Source organism: Cervus canadensis, chromosome 22, assembly GCF_019320065.1.
Source record: "Cervus canadensis isolate Bull #8, Minnesota chromosome 22, ASM1932006v1, whole genome shotgun sequence".
Classification (NCBI taxonomy): Eukaryota; Metazoa; Chordata; class Mammalia; order Artiodactyla; family Cervidae; genus Cervus; species Cervus canadensis.
Genome location: NC_057407.1, coordinates 27,707,663 through 27,727,918, shown reverse-complemented (window position 1 = coordinate 27,727,918; position 20,256 = coordinate 27,707,663). Strand labels below are relative to the sequence as shown.

The 20,256-nt window shown below is 40.5% G+C and overlaps 1 protein-coding gene across 5 annotated transcripts in view; it reads left to right on the top strand.

Annotated features, from left to right (window-relative positions):
- FRMD4B (FERM domain containing 4B) overlaps positions 1-20,256 on the top strand; it is a 360,069-nt gene that overhangs the window by 218,502 nt on the left and 121,311 nt on the right. For 4 of the 5 annotated variants that reach the window (XM_043443093.1, XM_043443091.1, XM_043443090.1 and 1 more), the window contains 3 exons: positions 4,175-4,240; positions 6,888-6,982; positions 18,048-18,140. In XM_043443093.1, the coding sequence (XP_043299028.1) occupies positions 4,175-4,240; positions 6,888-6,982; positions 18,048-18,140 (254 nt within the window). Of the gene's footprint in view, positions 1-3,484; positions 3,490-4,174; positions 4,241-6,887; positions 6,983-18,047; positions 18,141-20,256 lie in introns of those variants that run through there. The other variant, XM_043443094.1, reaches the window with a different exon arrangement.

Sequence of the window (20,256 nt, the reverse complement as noted above, 5' to 3'; positions counted from 1 at the left end):
TGGTGTTTATCCATTCTATATATAAGAGCTGACACCAGGCAGGTTTTTCCTGTTGTTATCGATGATCAAATCAGCCCTTTGACCTCCCAGAGGAGCCATCCTCCCACAGAGGAAAGGGCTTAGAGAGGCCTATGGTCTCAGATGTGCCAGGGCTGGGACATGCCAGTGTGGGCATAAAACTGTAGCGGCATCTCCCCAGTTCATCTGCACTGCCCTTCTCCATCTAGCTTGTGCGTGTGTATCCTCACATCACATGGTGGGTATTTGTTAAGTCCTTTCCACTGCCCACCAGCTGTTGTATTGTCTTTGATGAGAGCATCAGTAATTTGAGTGATTTTACCATATTAATGACATCATCTGGGGAGTCTGTACTCTGGGATCTTTAAAGAACTCACCTGCCAGTGCAGGTAGACCTAAGAAACACGGGTTCGATCTCTCGGTCAGCAAGATCCCCTGGAGGAGGACGTGGCAACCCATTCCAGTATTCTTGCCTGGAGAATCCCATGCACAAGGCAGCCTGGTGGGCTACAGTCCATGGGGTCACACAGAGTCAGACATGAGTGAAGCGAATTAGCACAAAGTATAGATACTTGTGGTGTCTCGTGAACATGCTTTTAGTTGCAATAAGCAGGCTCCAACTCAGGGTAGCTTAAGAGAGGGGCATGGGGGAAGTGGATTTATCAAAGGAATACAGGGATGTTTTATGGAACTCAAGAACAAGGATTCTGGATAAACCACAATGGAAAAGAATATAATTAAGAATGTATGCACATGTATAACTGAGTCACTTTGCTGTACAGCAGAGATTAACTCAATATTGCAAAGCAGCCATACTTCAATAAAGAAATAAATTAAGAAAAAGAATCAGGATTCACCTAGATCAGTGGAATGGGCTAGACATGACTGGAAAGACACTGGGAACTCTAACGGCAGCTCTCAAGCTTTTCCTCTCAGGCTGCGTGATTTTCCTTGCCTCCTTCTAGTTACCTGTCTCCTTCATTCTCCCTGCAGATGGTTTTCCTTTTTCTCTACATGCTGCAGATATTGGCTGCCCCACAACCACCATATTTTCATCGACTCATACTCAATTCCAGATTCCCTGGACTGAGGTTCTGATTGGCCCACCAATCAGATGGTCAACTGTCTTTCTCTTCATCCAATCAACTAAGGCTTAGAACCAGCTAACCAAGTTGTACAAACATGGGCACCACTCCCTATGTCTATCATGAGATGGCCAGATACACCTAAAAAATATTTACTATTAAATTCTCTGAGATAAAATTATGTATTGACAAAAAATACATTGACCTAAATCAAGATGGATCCAAAGAAAAACTGAAAGAAGTGGTTTGGTTTTGTTTTTAATCAGGAAATAAATTCATTTGGGTTATGCAGCAGCAGAGTACTTTGGAATACTTTATGAGTTTTGACACATTCCTTAATGGATTCATATTGTTTCCATTGGTCTTTTGAGTATTTTTTTTTTTTTATATTATTCTCTGGGGCATGGGCTTTGGGTTTGCTTGCGGGTTTTAAAAAGAGATCAAATGAGTTAAACTGAAACATTGATTTATTTTCTCCTGTAGTGTGTTGTTGCTAAATCGCTTCAGTTGTATCCGACTCTTTGCGGATCCCATGGACTGTAGCCCACCAGGTTCCTCTGCCCATGGGATTCTCCAGACAAGAATACTGGACTGGGTTACCATGCCCTCCTCAAGAGGATCTTTCTAACCCAGGGGTTGAACCCGCATCTCTTATGTCTCAGGCATTGGCAGGCAGATTCTAGCACCACCTGGGAAGCCCTGTAGAACAGTAGGAAAAAAGATGACTTTTTTTTTTTTCATTTAGACATTAATTCAAATTTTAACTTGGTTTTTTCTTGCCCAGGCAAATTTGAATAATTAACCTTAAATTGTGTACCTTGGTTTCCTTGTCTGTAAAATGGAGGTGTTGTCATATTGTAGAGTTTTGTGGCATTTTAATGAGATAGTTTCCATGACGTTCCCAGCTTGGTGCCTTAAACAAAGATATGTTTCCTTTCCTCTTGCCACCAAAGATTGTGTGTGACCTGGCTTTGCAGATTTAAGGACATAATCAGGGGAAATGAGACAACGTAGAACTTACTCACTTACCTCTTAGCACTATTTCCAGAATTTTTATGGGCCACATCTCCGTAATGTCACCATCTAACCAACTGAGCTACTTTCTAGACTTTCCAAGAGGGAGGGGATGTATGTATACATATAATGGACCCACTTCATTGTACAGCAGAAACACACATAACATTGTAAAGCAACTATACCCTGATTTTTTAAAAATGTAAGTACAATATTATGATTAGTATCTTTCACATGGCTTATCCCACTCTGAGCCTCAATTTTCTCATCTATTGGGGATAATAACACCAAGCTCAGATGGTGACTAGGGAACTCAGAGATATTATAAAAACACTTCGAGCAATGCTGAGTATGTAGTTGCTGCTCAGTAATGGAGGCAATTTTCATTTTAAAATTGGATTATATGTATCTGAGTTTCCAGGTCTTACTGTTTTGCTTCATTTTCGGTTTGGCCAAGCCAGATGGCTTGCAGGATTTTAGTTCCAGTACCAAGGATTGAACCTGGGCCCACAGCAGTGACAGCATGGAGTCCTTCCTAACCACTAGACCACCAGGAAATTCCCAGGGTCTTACAGTTTTGTACAACAGCTGAGAGACAAAGTGCTGCGCTGGCTTTTCAATAGTGACCCAGCAGTTCTACATCCATGGACAAAGCTAGATGTGCAAAATTTATTGTGACATTGCCTGTGACAGCAAAAGGCAGAAAACAACCTAAGTGTTTCTCAACAGGACACTCATTGAATTATTATGTGTCTGCACAAATGATTTGATACTATAGACCTTTTATGAAGAATGAGGTTGGTCTATATGTCTTGACATTGGAAAGATTTCTAAGAAATATTGAATTAAAGAAGCAAAGGGCAAACAGTGAGTGTAGCAGTTCTACTTGAACTGAAAAAGAACCTCACACATATAAATATTCATATACACAGATACCAGATACGATACAGATACCACAGTCTCATACACACATACAAATATTAAGAGTACCTGCTTCATTTCAGAACAATGTGTCTAATTTAACAGTATTAAAATAGAACATTTAATATGAGAATATATGTTTTTAACACCTATCTGGGAAAGATTGAAGGCGGGAGGAGAAGGGGATGACAGAGGATGAGATGGCCTGATGGCATCACTGACTCAATGGACATGAGTTTGAGTAAGCTCCGGGAGTTGGTGATGGACAGGGAAGCCTGGCATGCTGCAGTCCATGGGGTCACAAAGAGTCAGACACGACGAGCGACTGAACCTGAACTGATGTGTTTTTAACATGTACATGTGTATATCTGAAAATCCATATAAAGATGGTCTGTGAGGATTTGCCTCAAACTGACAGAGTGGTAATTTGTGCCGGCAGAATGGTTTGGAGGTTTTGGTAATCAAAGTGGATCTTTGCATTTTATGCATTATTTAAATATTTTTCAAGAAATAATTTCCTTATACTGCAATTATAAGTGATAAAAAATTAAATATAATTAGTAGTTTGTACATCAAGCTGTTCTTAACTGGGTATCTTAACTATTCTTAACTATTAATTACAGTAGTGATATATTACAACGGGGGACCAACATTTCAAAACTGGAGACTTTACTTTTTAACTTGAGTTTCATTTGTCAAACACATTATGTTAAATGTGACAAATTTGTTTGTCAAATACACTATGCATGTATTGTGTTTATTGAAAGACACTAATGAATAAAACTATTTTCATTTGAAAAATAAAATACTGATTCAAGGAAAAATACAGTTGTTTCCTCTGAGCAGAAAACCTGCTTTTCATAGTTAAATTTTGTATGTGCTGTATAGGTGTTATATTTTCAACATATTGAGTGGTCTTTGCTTTTCGTTCTTTTCTAAGTCTAAGAGCTAAAACAAAAAAATCTAAGAGCTGATGCCGTAAAATAAATCTGTTTATGACGACCAAAACTGAGGACTCCCTCAGCTCATGGCATTTTTAGGCCGAGCACATCCCGTGGAAAGAAGTGGTAAGGCGCGCTCAGGGGTCTGCCCGCCAGCCCCGGCCTGATGCCGCTCTTGCTGTCTTGTCCCCACAGATGACCGAAGGCAGGCAGTGCCGGGTGCATCTCCTGGATGACCGGAGGCTGGAGCTGCTGGTTCAGGTAGGTGTCGCCGTGCGGGGACCGCGCATCGTTTCCCTCTGCGAACCTCGTGGCCTCTGCGCAGTCTGCCGGCCTACCTGTGCCTCAGGACCAGCCACACAGGATTGCCTGTGGGGCCTTCAAAGCCAATGCCTACCTGTATTTAAGAGTAGCTATAGCCTGGTGACTGGATTCAGAGATGTGTGGATTCCAGTCTCAGCGTTGACCCTCAGTAGCTGTTTGACCCTGGGCAAGTGGCTTGGCTTCTTTGAGTTACCTCTTGGTGGCCAACTGGTGACCATAATGCTTCCCAGAAAGGGTTGTTTTTTTTTTTTTTTGGTTGTGCTTGGTCTTCGTTGCTACACAGGCCCTTCTCTAGCAGCAAGCAGGGGCCACTCTCTGCATGCGGTGTGCGGGCTTCCACTGCGATGAGAAGCTTCTCGTGGCTTCTCTGGTTGCAGAGCGCGCGCTCTAGGGCTTGCAGGCTCAGTGATTGCGGCTCCTGGGCTCTAGAGCACAGGCTCGGTAGTTGTGGTGCGAGGGCTTAGTTGCCTGTGGCTTGTGGGATCCTCCTGGATGGTGATCAAACCTGTGTCTCCTGCATTGGCAGGCAGATTCTTTACCACCGAGCCACCAGGGAAGCCCCCCAGAAAGGGTTTTTATGAGCTGAGACTCTGCATTCTGCTCCTTTCCCTGCACATGGCATGGTCTAAGTTAAATACCCATTTACAACAGCTGTGAGCTGGGGTTAAGTTTGACTCATCTTCCTCTCAGAAATTATGGTTAAAATGAAACTAGATTAATCCCAAGCTCCCAATCCTTCCCTCCCATACCTCCTCCCCCTTGGCAACCACAGGTCTGTTCTCTATGCCTGAGTCTGCTTGGGAGCTTGGGATTCGCAGAAGTAAACTAGTAGATATAGGATGGATAAACAGAGGCCTACTGTATAGCACAGGGAACTGTGTTCAATATTCTGTGATAAGCCATAATGGAAAAAAAATGTGAAAAAAGAAGATATGTATAACTGAGTCACTTTATAGTAGAAATTAACACATTTTAAATCAACAGTTTTTCAATAAAATTAAAAAACATCAAACTAGATTATATATGTGAATGAAATCTCTGTAAAACACATGGAGCTATATGAATGATGGTATCTTAATTATTGATGCTTCTCTATCTATTCACCCAACACTCTAGACCCAGATTCTTTTTTTCGTTGCTGTTTGTTTTACATTTTGGCTGCCAAGCACTGGGCTCTTAATTCCCCAACCAGGGATAGAACCAACACCCCTTGCAGTGGGAGCACAGAGTATTGAACACTGGACCGCCAGGGAAGTCCCTGGAATCATAGTCTTAAAAAAAACTATGGAAGAGCCTGCTGACAGCCACACCTATAGCTGTGAGCAGAATTCCCTCCCTTGACCAAACCTAAATTCTCCTTTCTAAGGCTTGTGCCCAGTCCACTATGTACAGGCTTCAATTAGAACGAAAATAGTACAGTCAGTAATAGTTTCACCAGAGTAGACTTTTTGGTCTAGATTTCTATTTCTCTTCTTTTCTCTTTTCCTTTTTTTTTTTTCTTTTTTTTCCCCTTTCTTCTTTTTTTTGCCAACAACAAACATCCCCAATTCTTTCTTCCCTAACAACAAACATCCAACGCTCAAACTACCATAATGAGTCCTAAACTGTGTGGCTCAAAGTTCAAAAAAAGTCCATCTAGAATGCCTCCCTGCAGATCCCCTTTTCCTTCCCCAGTCTCTGCAAATCCACCATCCACTCTCACGTTGGACTTTCTGACTGATTCCAAACAATCTTCTTACCACCAGAGCCTGTGCTTCCCAAAAGCTCATAGACTGGGTTCTTCTTCTAATGAGGTGCCCAGTGAGTACTGGTGATAATGATCTGCAGAGTGGATACAGTTACTCCATCCCTGCAGAGAAATGAAAAGCTTAGTCTTTGGAATCAGACAGAACTGGGTTCAAACCTGGTCCTTAAGTGGAACATCAAGTAAGATTCTTGGCTGCTCTTGGCCTTTGTTGGCGCATCTATGAAACGGAAAGGACCCCTACTTCAAAGGCTCATTGTAAGGATTTAAATGAAATCATGGGTAGAAGAAGTTCAGTACAATAAATGGTTACTATTACTGTTTTGTTGCCTTTTTTGTTGTTGTTGTTGTTAGTTCTCTCCGTGACCCCTCAGCCTTGGGTCTTGAGCCTCCTCAGTTGACCGTCACCAAGCAAAATTATTCCTACAGCCTAGGCAGTGGTTAACATTCTTTGTCTTGATCACTACTGATCAAACACCATACTATTTATAAAATTATAAATTTTCTATTTATATACTATTACAAATAGCACCATACTATTTACAAAGGAACATTTTTTTCTGAAACAACAATGCATTAATAAATACACTTTTACCTTGGATGAAAAATTAAGGCTCTGGATGGAATTGCAAATATATGAAAGCAATCATCTCAGTGATGCTGCTATTCCCATTTCCTGCCCTTCCCAAGCCCTTAGAGAATGACCTACAGTAGATTAACCTAAGTGCAGAAAGGCACAGGTATCCAAAACAGACAAACAAAAGCTGCTTTAAACTGTTTGGGAGAAAATAAGGTGGGAGCAGTAAGAGAGAGTGTCTAATCAGGTTTATATCTCAACAGCCCAAACTTTTATCAAGAGAGTTGCTGGATCTCGTGGCTTCTCATTTCAACCTGAAAGAAAAGGAGTACTTTGGAATCACGTTTACAGATGACACGTAAGTGTTTTAACACCTTTACCTTTTGTCTGGATTTCCTGTATGCATCACTCACAATTGGCCAAAGTTGGGGCGGGGGGGTGCTTCAAGAATTAGACTATGTCCTGCTCGCGTGTGTGCTCAGTTGCTCAGTAGGGTCCGGCTCTCTGCGACCCCATAGACTGTAGCCCACCAGGCTCCTCTGTCGGTGGGATTTTCCAGACAAGAATACTGGAGGGCGTAGCCTTTCCTCTTCCAGTGGATCTTCCCAACCCAGGAATCAAACTCATGTCTCCTGCATCTCCTGTACTGGCAGGTGGATTCTTTACCACTGAGCCACCTGGGAAACCCCATATCCTACTTGGCTAAACCTTTTTTAATGCAAGATTTTCCTGTAGGACTAAGGTAAAAGGAGGAAAGGAATATTGGCCATTCTAAGAACTCAAAATATTGTCCAAGTGCTTTAGAAATTTGTTGTAACGAACTTGTTTTTCTTGATGATATTCTGTCTTCACAACTGCTTTGAATGCAGTTGTACCTTCTTATTTAGCTTATCTGTCAGGAATGGAAATACTAGGATGTCATCCACTCATATGTTAAAGCTGAATGAATGTTTGGACTTCTTGGCAAGAAAGGTTAAAGGCAATTTTGTGGCCTACCCAACAAATATGTATATACTTTAATGCAGGATGAACTTTTGAACTTATACTTAGGTCTATTTTATGTTACCTTCTTACTGTCATATTTTTCTTTTACTTACATTTTTTTAATGCAAACTTGGTTGGTGTATATATTTGTCAACAATACATTTTTTTTCCAACAATACATTTTTTTAATGCAAACTTGGATGGTGTATACATTTGTCAACAACTGAAATCCCCTCTGAAATGAGACAGCTGTATAAAAATGAATTCATAAGAATTTAAAATCAATGTAAGCAAATGTGTTTAGTCTTACAGGTTCTTTTCTGTGTGGGTATGTGTGTGCTTTATGGCAGCCTGATTTGTCTACATTATATGTAGCTTGATACATCAAAAGAATTCTTCTTCTTTATGGAATAATTTCCAGAGAACTCTTCAAATATTAAAATTTAAGAAAACATGTTACAGACACAAAATATATTGACCAACCATCTAGCATTCTTTGCATAACTCTCCCAGTTTATTTTTTATTTATTTATTTTTTAACTCTCCCAGTTTAAATGTTTTTCTGTTCTTCAGGTTACCCAGGCAGAAAATAATCTCAAGAAGGGGTTAATTTGTTTTTAACACTAATTATATGCAGCCTGGACCACTTGGAAATGCCAGTGGGCTCAGGACTTGGGCAGGACAGAAACCAGACAGATGAATTGTCAGGAGATGTAGAAGAAAAACCTTAAAACTTTGACTTCAGACTCAGGATGTTTCCTGAATGGAGTTCAACAAAGGGGGAAAGTATGCTTCATATCACCCACCTCATCTGAATCACAAAATTATCTGTTCACTCAATTATGGTCTGAGACCTTGTCTGATCGGTCCTCTGCTGGATGAATTAGGAAATACAGATGTCCTCTGAGCACAGGCTCTAGCTGGAAAGACAAGACTGGCTCATGTGAATTGGTGATTAAACATATACGTACAGGTTGAGTTTGTATGTAATGGAATCATACCAAGCAATGTAAGACTTAAAACCATAAATACATGATGGCTGAGTCATATGATAAAAACCATAAGTACAAAAACACTATAATTTATGGAGAGATCACATAAAGTAGAGGCTAAAATCATGAATATTGGAGTAAGGTATCCATTTAACAGCTATTGCTCATGTGCCAGTGAATGCCAGACATTGTTCTAGCTCCCAGAGATTCAGCTGTGAACAACACAGACCAGGTTCCTGCTCTCATGGAGTTTATGTTGCACTGATGTATAGTCCAGCAGAACAAGTAAATAAACAGATAAGTGAGAAAAGACCAGAAATGACAAGTGCTTTGAAGAACATGCAACAGGAGGCCTGGATCAAGAAAAACTAGGGGGTAAGGGGAGTCAGTTTTAGGGTGAATCAGGACGGCTTCTGAAAGGTGACATATAATAAAAGCAAGAACCAGTTCTGCAAAAGTCGGGCCATTCCCAACTAAAGCCAGTGGAAAAACTCTCAGGTGAGAATAAGCTTGACTTTTGTTTTTTTTTTCATTTGGTTTTTTTTTTTTTTTTAAGAAAAAAACAAAGACAGTGTGACTTGAACAGTAAGAAGAAAAGTGGTACAAGATAAGGTGGAGAGGAAGGTGGGGGTGGATGTCAGAGAAGCTTCATATCTTAGACTGAAAATCTCTGACACTCAACTTTTCTCATCTGTACAGTGGACATAATAATAGCACCAAAATAACAAGCACTTTATAGGGTACATATAATAGGGTCATGTGCGTGCGTGCATGCTAAGCCGTGTCTGACTCTTTGCAACCCTATGGACAGTAGCCCGCCAGGCTCCTCTGTCCATGGGATTCTCTAGGCGAGAATACTGGAGTGGGGCGCCATGCCCTCCTGCAGGTTATCTTCCTGACCCAGGGGTCGAACCCGCCTGAAAGGCCCCATAGTAGGGTCAGAGTATTTATTATATTAGAGCCTATGCACACAATGAAAGGAAGCTATCATCCTGTTGTTTGTAGTCATGGCAGGCAGGCGTGCTCTGAAGGAGGCTACACAAGGGCTTGGGTGGAACCCACACGGGAGCGAGGACAGGAAGACCTTCAGTCGAGGGCAGAGGGGACAGGGCTCCAGGGAAGAGTCATTTTGAGGGTCAATACATGGACATGGTCACAGCCCAGTGGGGAAGAAACTGGCCTGAGCGTGGATTAAGGTATAAGAAGGGCTAACTCAGAAGTGAGCTCTGAGAGTCACATAGAAGGAGAAGGCATGCTGGGGCCATTGAAAATTGTTCTGCAGGGAACTGACATGATTGATGACTGTGGTCTTGCAAGTGTCCCAGACCGTGAGGTTCGTGGTAGGCTGGAAAAAAGGGCTGGCAGGCATGGCAGGCTTTGGGGAATGCTCCAAGCTCAGGTGAGCATAACCAGAGGGAGCATAAGTCAAGTGTTCAGACTGTAGTACCTTCTCTTCAGAAAGAGAGGAGTATGTAATACGAATGACTTCCTTTCCCGACTTGGGCCACCTTCCACCTCATGTGCCTTGGGATGATCTCTTTTTAAATACTCTGTTGGAAGAAGAATGTCTCACTTAAGTGCTTCCTCTAGCTAGCTCCTTTGGTGAGAGAGGTCAGTGGTTATAGCCTTTCCGAGAAGCCTGGCTCCAAAATGCCCTTTGCATACTCCCCTGCAAGTGACAGCAGAGTCTGTTTTTGAATTATGGTCAGTTTGGAAGGTGTCTTCTGACTCTAGCTGTGTTTATTTTTAGAAGAAGTATGAGCTCGGCTTTTGGAGCGTGGAGGGGGAATTGGCCATTTCTACCTTTCTGGGGAGCAGGTCTGGAAAATTGCTTCTGTCGAAGGGTGTCTCCTTGGAATGTCTTGGTCACAGGCCTAGTCCTTTTTCTTTGTCTGGTAAATATTTTTGGAAAGTATTTTCTTTCAGCACTGCCCTTCCCCCGCCCTCATAAAACCACTGAATCGGATCCCTCCCAGGATGCTGAATGAATTGCATTTTCCAGCCTACATGCCACATCAGCTCTTTGCCTTCGGTGAACTTCTCCAAATGGAGTTAGGCAAAGCCGAGGGGACATTTTGTCAATGAAACTAGCCACTGTCTCTATCCTACTCCACGGGCCAGGAAGAGAAATGGAAAAATGGAGTTGTGAGCTTACATTAAAGTAGTGATGGTGACCAACAAAAATAAATTCATGATCCTGTTAAAGGGAGGGTTAGAGTTGCTGAGCTCAAGCTGTGAGTGCCTTCTGGTGTTCTGTGTGCAGAGTGAGTCTTTTACCCCTAGAGGGCAGTCACGACCCTCCTAAGGAAGCACTCTGGTCCCCATAATGGTTCCCATCCCCTTCAACCCACTTAACTTTTTTTTCTTCCCTTGTTTTGAAAAGATTTGCTGAATGAGCTTTGTTTATTATGAAATAACAAATAGGTTTCACAGCACAACTATGGTTTTTGATCTCCGTTCCATCTAGTGGGCCTGAGATGATGGGCCTTAGATTGGTAAAATTCTAGCCTAAAAGAACAGTTGCTTCAATGTGATCTCAGTTCAGTTCACTTCAGTTGCTCAATCGTGTTCCATTCTTTGCAATCCCATGGACTGCAGCACGCCAAGCCTCCCTGTCCATCACCAGCTCCCGGAGTTTACTCAAACTCATGTCCGTCGAGTCGGTGATGCCGTCCAACCATCTCATCCTCTGTTGTCCCCTTCTCCTCCTGCCTTCAATCTTTCCCAGCATTAGGGTCTTTTCAAATGAGTCAGTTCTTCGCATCAGGTGGCCTAAGTATTGGAGTTTCAGCTTCAGCATCAGTCCTTCCAATGACTATTCAGGACTGATTTCCTTTAGGATGGACTGATTGGATCTCCTTGCAGTCCCAGGGACTCTCAAGAGTCTTCTCCAACACCACAGTTCAAAAGCATCAATTCTTCAGCGCTCAGCTTTCTTTATAGTCCAACTCTCACATCCGTACATGGCTACTGGAAAAACCATAGCTTTGACTAGACAGACCTTTGTTGGCAAAGTAACGTCTCCACTTTTTAATAAGTTGTCTAGGTTGGTCATAACTTTTCTTCCAAGGAGCAAACGTCTCTTAACTTCATGGCTGCAGTCACCATCTGCAGTGATTTTAGAAACCCAAAGAATAAAATCTGTCATTGTTTCCATTGTTTCCCCATCTATTTCCCATGAGGTGATGGGACCAGATGCCATGATCTTAGTTTTCTGAATGTTGATTTTTAAGCCAACTTTTTCAGTCTCCTCCTTCACTTTCATCAAGAGGCTCTTTAGTTCTTCTTCACTTTCTGCCATAAGGGTGGTGTCATCTGCATATCTGAGGTTATTGATATTTCTCCTGGCAATCTTGATTCCGCTTGTGCTTCATCCAGCCCAGTGTTTCTCCTGATGTGCTCTGCATATAAGTTAAATAAGCAGGGTGACAGTATACAGCCTTGACGTACTCCTTTCCTGATATGGAACCAGTCTATTATTCTATGTCCAGTTCTAACTGTTGCTTCCTGACCTGCATACAGATTTTTCAAGGGGCAGGTCACTTGGTCTGGTATTCCCATCTCTTGAAAAATTTTCCACAGTTTGTCGTGATCCACATAGTCAAAGGTTTTGGCATAGTCAATAAAGCAGAAGTTGATGTTTTTCTGGAAGTCTCTTGATTTTTCAATGATCCAGGAGATGTTGGCAATTCGATTGCTGGTTCCTCTGCCTTTTCTAAATCCAACTTGAACATCTGGAAGTTCACAGTTCACATATTGTTGAAGCCTGGCTTGGAGAATTTTGAGCATTACATTGCTAGCGTGTGAGATGAGTGCAATTCTGCAGTAGTTTGAGCATTCTTCGGCATTGCCTTTCTTTGGGATTGGAATGAAAACTGATCTTTTCCAGACCCGTGGCCACTGCTGAGTTTTCCAAATTTGCTGACATACTGAGTGCAGCACTTTCACAGCATCATTTTTTAGGATTTGAAATAGCTCAACTGGAATTCCATCACCTCCACTAGCTTTGTTCATAGTGATGCTTCCTAAGGCCCACTTGACTTCGCATTCTAGGATGTCTGGATCTAGGTGAGTGGTCACACCATCATGATTATCTGGGTCGTGAAGATCTTTTTTGTACAGTTCTTCTGTGTATTCTTGCCACTTCTTAATATTGTTTGCTTCCGTTAGGTCCATACATTTCTGTCCTTTATTGTGCTTGTCTTTGCATGAAATGTTCCCTTGGTATCTCTGATTTTCTTGAAGAGATCTCTAGTCTTTCCCATTCTGTTATTTCCCCCTGTTTCTTTGCATTGATCACTGAGGAAGGCTTTCTTGTCTCTCCTTACTTTTTTTTGAAACTCTGCATTCAAATGGGTATATCTTTCCTTTTCTCCTTTGCCTTTAGCTTCTCTTCTTTTCTCAGCTATTTGTAAGGCCTCTTCAGACAACCATTTTGCCTTTTGGCATTTCTTTTTCTTGGGGATGGTCTTGATCCCTACCTCCTGTACAATGTCAGGATGAACTTCTGTCCATAGTTCTTCAGGCACTCTGTCTATCAGATCGAATCCCTTGAATCTATTTCTCACTTGCACTGTATAATCGTAAGGGATTTAATTTAGGTCATACCTGAATGGTCTAGTGGTTTTCCCTGCTTTCTTCAATTTCAGTCTGAATTTGGCAAGAAGGAGGTCGTGATCTGAGCCACAGTCAGCTCCCAGTCTTGTTTTTGCTGACTGTATAGAGCTTCTCCATATTTGGCTGCAGAGAATATAATCAATCTGATTTCGGTATTGACCATGTGGTGATGTCTATGTGTAGAACCTTCTCTTGTGTTGTTGGAAGAGGGCATTTGCTATGACCTGTGCATTCTCTTGGCAAAACTCTGTTAGCCTTTGCCTTGCTTCATTCTGTACTCCAAGGCCAAATTTGCCTGTTACTCCAGGTATTTCTTGACTTCCCACTTTTGCATTCCAGTCCTCTATAATGTAAAGGACATCTTTTTGGGGTGTTAGTTCTAGAAGGTCTTATAGGTCTTCATAGAACCATTCAACTTCAGCTTCTTCAGCATTACTGGTTGGGGCATAGGCTTGGTTTACTAAGATATTGAATAGTTTGCCTTGGAAATGAATAGAGATCATTCTTTCGTTTTTGAGGTTACATCCAAGTACTGAACTTAGAACTCTTTTGTTGACTATAATTGCTACTCTATTTCTTCTAAGGGACTCTTGCCTACAGTAGTAAATATAATGGTCATCTGAGTTAAATTCACCCATTCCAGTCCATTTTAGTTTGTTGATTCCTAAAATGTTGATGTTCACTCTTGCCATCTCCTGTATGACCACTTCCAATTTGCCTTGATTCATGGACCTGACATTCCAGGTTTCTATGCAGTATTGCTCTTTATAGCATCAGACTTTACTTCCATCACTAGTCACATTCACAACTGGGTGTTGTTTTTGCTTTCGCTCCATCTCTTCATTCTTTCTGGAGTTATTTCTCCACTGATGTCCAGTAGCATATTGGGCGCCTACCGACCTGGGGAGATCATCTTTCAGTGTCCTATCTTTTTGCCTTTTCATACTGTTCATGGGGTTCTCAAGGCAAGAATACTGAAGTGGTTTGCCATTCGCTTCTCCAGTGGACCACGTTTTGTCAGAACTCTCCACCATGACCCGTCCATCTTGGGTGCCCCTACACGGCATGGCTCATAGTTTCATTGACTATGGTCCATGTCGTTAGATTGGTTAGTTTTCTGTGATTGTGGTTTCAAAGTGGTCACAGGTAATAGAGGTGAAATGTGTAGATTCAACTGTCTTTTTGAAGTATTGATTAGATCTGTCCCATTTGCTGATGGAAAAATTTGAGAAAAGCAGGTTAAAAGGAATAAGTGCTTTTTGATCTCATTTTAGTCTCAAAGACTAAAAAGTAGCATGCTAACCTGAATCATGGGGCTTCCCAAGTGGCTCAGTGGTGAAGAATCCACTTTCAGTGCAGGTAGACCAGGGTTTGATCCCTGGGTTCAGAAGATCCCCAGGAGAAGGAAATGGCAACCCACTCCAATATTCTTGCCTAGAGAGTCCCATGGTTTAAGGAACCTGGCAGGCTAAAGTCCATGTGGTTGAAAAAGAGCTGGACACAACTGTAGCGACTTAACACACACACACACACCCCCCAATCCTTGTATATTTTTTACCCACAAAAGCAGTAATTCTATGAATCTTCCCTTATGTCACTTATGTCAACTTATTTATCTTAATAATATTCCTCGAAGGAAAACTAGAGACCGTATCAGAAGCCTCATCTAATAATTACAGAAATAAAGACACACTTTTTTCCATCTATTGAAACTTGTGACCAAAAAAAAAACCATAGTAAGTGACAAAATCAAGCCAAAAGTTTTTAGGAAAGCTGATTCAATCCCCTAATCTCACTTTCTCCTGTATTCAAAGTCTGGGCTCAAATCCTAGCTCTGCTAATATTCTTTGCAGACTTACTTTAAAATACAGTATTAATATTCTTTAAAAGTACCAGGTTGGTTGGCACTAAGTACTTGCTCAATAAAAATTAGCTGCTATTATTGTCATTATTATTATTCTTACCTCCATTTCCTAAATACATACAGTAAATACAGCTTAGAGTTTTCTGATTTTGAAAAAAAACATTATTCAAAGACCAAAATAGTTTGGAAAACATCTCCTGAATCATTATCAGTTTTGTTATAATTTGACACTACATACACCACTATCAGCATGAAGTTTTGCCTAAGCAAGCAAATGAAGTCTCTGCCCTCTGGGAATTTGCAAATCTAAAATGGATCAACAGTGGGAAAGTCATGTCAACAATCCCCAGCCACAGTGCCTTCCATCCCTCGGGTCACAATTTCAGGAGAATGTTTATGCCAAAGAATTTAGTGAAGCCCTTGAATGAATCGTCAGATACATGGTTAAATAGTAGGAAGTCCATAATGTATACCCCAAAACAGCTCCCAGAGAGTATTTGACCCCATATTTTTATTTTTAAATTAATTTTTTACTGACATATAGGTGATTTACAGTGTTATTTTGGTTTCCCACTGTAAACAAAGTGAGTCAATAATACATACATATATATCTACTCTTTTTTAGATTCTCTCCCCCTATAGGTCATTACAGAGTATTGAATAGAGTTCCTTGTGCTATTTGCTAGGTTCTTGTTAGTTTTCTATTCTATATATACTAGTCTTGTTGTTCAATCACCAAGTTATATCCAACTCTCTTTTCAACCCCATGGACTGCAGCAAGCCGGGCTTCCCTGTCCTTCTCTATCTCCTGGAGTTTGCTCAAATTCATGTCCATTGAGTCAGTAATGCCATCCAACCATCTCATCCTCTGTCGCCCCCTCTCCTCCTGCCCTCGATCTCTCCCAGCATCAAAGTCTTTTCTAGTGAAATGCCTCTTTGCATCAGGTGGCCAAAGTATTGGAGTTTCAGCATCAGTCTTCCAATGAATATTCTGGGTTGATTTCCTTTAGGATTGACTGGTTTGATTTCCTTGCAGTCCAAGGGACCCTCAAGAGTCTTCTTCAGCACCACAGTTGGAAAGCATCGATTCTTCAGCACTCAGCTTTCTTTATGGTCCATACACGACTACTGGAAAAACCATAGCTTTGATCAAACAGATCTTTGTTGGCAAAGTGATATGTCTGCTTTTTAACGCTGTCTAGATTTGTCACAGCTTTTCTCCTAAGGAAAAGCGTCTTTTAATTTTGTGCCTACAATCACCATCCTCAGTGATTTTGGAAGCCAAGAAAATAAAATCTGCCATTATTTCCATTTTTTCTCTCTCTATTTGCCGTGAAGTGATGGTATCAGATGCCATGATGTTAGCTTTTTGAGTGCTGAGTTGTAAGCCAGCTTTTTCACTCTCCTCTTTCACCTTCATCAAGAGGTTCTTTGTTTCCTCTTCACTTTCTGCCATTAGGGTGGTGTCATCTGCATATCCGAGATTGTTTATTTTTCTCCCAACAATCTTGATTCCAGCTTCATCCAGCCCAGGCATTTCACATCACGTACTCATCATAAAGGTAAATAAACAGGATAAAAATATACAGCCTTGACATATTCCTTTCTCAATTTGGAACCAGTCTGTTGTTCCATGTCCAGTTCTAACTGTTGCTTCTTGTCCTACATACTGGTTTCTCATTAAATAGGTAAAGTGGTCTTGTATTCCCATCTAAAAATTTTCCACAGTCTGTTGTGATCCACACAGTCAAAGGCTTTCAAGGCTTTAGTGTAGTCAATGAAACAGAAGTAGATGCTTTTCTGAAATTCTTTTGCTTTTTCTATGATCCAGTGGATGTTGGCAATTTGATCTCTGGTTCCTCTGCCTTTTCTAAATCCAGCTTTTACGTCTGGAAGTTCTCATTTCACGTACTGTTGATGCCTAGCCTGAAGGATTTTGAGCATTACCTCGTTAGCATGTGAGATGAGCGTGGTTATACAGTGGTTTGAACATTCTTTGGCACTGTCCTTTGGAATTGGAATGAAAACTTATCTTTTCCAGTCCTGTAGCCATTACCGAGTTTTCCATGTTTGCTGGCATATTGAGTGCAGCACTTTAACAGCATCATCTTTTAGGGTTTTAATAGCTCAGCTGAAATTCTGTCACTTCCACTGGCTTTATTCATAGTGATGCTTCCTAAAGCTCACTTGACTTCACACTCGAGGATATACTAGTGTGTCAACCCCATATTTCATATAAAAGCTATAGTATTGTTATCTGTGTTTGTCCTTTTTCATTAAAACAAAAGTTTTTCCCTCTTGATTATCTAAAATATTTCAGATTTTGTATTTTTTTTACCTCAAAGGCAACCAGTGTTTTCAGTTTCTTGTTCATTTTATGATGCACTCTCTAAGTTATTTCTATAATATCAATACCCATATTGATACCTAGGTATTCTTTTTTTAATTAAATTTTTAAATTAATTTTTAATTAAATTTTTAAATTAAAATAATGGCAATATGTTATACTGGTTATGCATCTTTCATTTTCACTTAACAGTGTATTTTAAAAATCATTCATGATAAGTTTGTAAAGATACTTCTGATCTTTTGTGTGGCTGCATAGTATTTCATTGCTGTTTACATTCATTTTTTTAAAAACAATATCCTGTTGGATGCTTAGGTTGTTTCGAGGCTTTTTGCTGCTACAAACCGCGCTGCAGTGAGTGGCTTTATACATGGCCCATTTTCCACATGTGTGATTTTATCCTGATTAACTCCCAGAAATGAAAGTGCTGGTCCAGAGGCAGGTGCTTTTGTAATCTTGGTAGAAATTGCTCCGTTGACCCCATTACTGGCGGTAACAGGTTATACTCCTACCATCCACATGTGAGTGTAACTGTTACCCCACAGCTCTGCCAACACAGTGTTCTTGAAACTTGCTGTGGCTTTCTGTGTAATCCTTTTTCCTTGTTTCACTCTTACAGGGGTCAGCAGAACTGGCTTCAGCTAGACCACCGAGTCCTTGACCACGATTTACCCAAGAAACCAGGCCCAACCATCTTGTACTTCTCTGTGAGGTATGTGTCCAGAGACACGTCCACCATCCCCTCGGGTCTTTTTTTTTTTTTAAGAGAGAAATCACAAATTCTTGGTGATCAGAGATAAAGAATTTAAAAAAAGAAGAGACCTGTCAAAAAAATATTATATGAAAGAGATTCTCTGCTGTGTTAGTCTGGGGAACGAGTTACCATAGATACTGTGTAGAACTGTTTCCTTTGAAGATGAAGGATAGACTCACCTTCCTTTAGTTTTCAAAGGCTCTTGAATCTATGTGAAGCTAAAAAACATAGGTAATATATTTCAATACATAACCTGCTTTTGACTCAACATATTTCTAGATTTTTATAATTTGAAATATACAAACACTTACTGTTTTACATATTATGTAAATATGTATGTATGTATGTATGTATGTATGTTTTCTAGAGACTATGGAAATAATTGAATTTTATAGTTTCACACTTTAATTAGAATAGACAATAAAATGCAGACAGTTGTTCATGGAGAGAATTACCTTAATGCAGAAATCTACATTCTGATTTCCTGAAGAGAGACTGCTAGGAAGGAATCCTTGATTTGTTCTCTGAGCTGGGCTTGGGCAGATCACTTAACCATACATATGGACCTCAGTTATTTTCTCCTGACGTGGATGTATTCCTTTAAATCAGTAGTTTCTTATAGTCGGCCAATGATAGAAATATTTTTTCACATTAAAGATAATAAAATGTTATAAAGAGTAATGCCCGTGTTCCTGTAGCCAGCTTAAGAAATAAAATACCAGTTTTGCTGAGAACCCCTTCCTAGGTACTAGCCCCTCACCACAATCCTGAATTTGATATATTTTCATGATAAATTTGTTTTCTTGGTCTGAAGCCAAATACGATAAAATAAGCTAAGGTAGGAGATTTCGCATAAATCTAATTATGTTTTCATAAAGCTAGATCAACCTGAAGAATGGACCTAATTCTGAGCTTATGTTATTTTTTGGATGTTGGACTATACTTGTTTTATGACATGTTGGTGGAGGCTTCATGTCTTTCTTTGGGGAGGGGGGTGGTTATATAATGATTGATTACCTGATAAAATCATGTCAGTTTCCACAAACACTTTTTTTTAACCTCCTTATGCACCATGCAATCCGAAAGTGTGGTAATAAGGTGTCCTGATTGTCCTACCTTTTTGTTTGCTTGTTTGTTTTTTAATATGAATTGATGGTGATTGAGGACGGAGGCTGCTCCTTATTCAGTAAATAAAGTATTGACAGCCCCCAATTTGTTTTTTGCTTTTTACTCTGAAATCTGGTTTAGATTTTTTTTTTCCTTACCACCAGAAGTCACATTTTAAAACCCAGGAAGGAGGTAGCATAATGGTGATTTGTCCAGGATGTAGCCGGTATGAAAAAGTGCATAGAAATCCTGAGAAAACAAAATAGGAGTTTCCTGGAGTGTGATGTGAGTGCTGTGTCCATGGAAATGGAGAAGAAAACAAACACAGACCAGCAGCAATAAGAAAAAAAATACACATTAGTAATTAAGCAGGGGTCCAAGCATAGAAAAACTTTCATCTTGTATTGTGTAGGGGAAATGGCTCAACATAAATCAGTATCTTTTTTCACAAAGAATCATATTATTACTGTAAACATTTCAAACTTCCTGAAAGTATAGAATAAGAAGACTTATTCTCCACCAGGCCTCTCCCTTGCTCTTTCCCCAGTTCGCGCTCCTTCTTAGAGAAAAATAAGGCTGATAAATTATTTGGTGATTTACTTTTTTTTCCCCCTAACCTGGTAATTTTTCCTTTGTTGTTGTTCAGTCACTAAGTCATGTCCAACTCTTTGTGACCCGATGGACTGCAGCACACCAGGCTCCTCTGTCCTTCACCATCTCCTGGAGTTTGCTCAGACTCAAGTCCTTGAGTCGGTGATGCCATCCAACCATCTCATCGTCTGTTGCCCCCTTCTCATCCTGCCTTCAATCTTTCCCAGCATCAGGGTCTTTTCCAGTGAGTCAGCTCTTCTCAGCAGGTGGCTGAAGTATTGGAGCTTCAGCTTCAGCAGATCTTTCCTTGGGTATATAAAAGTCTAATTTACTTCTTTGCACATCCATAATTTAGCTGTTCAGGCTCCTATTAAGC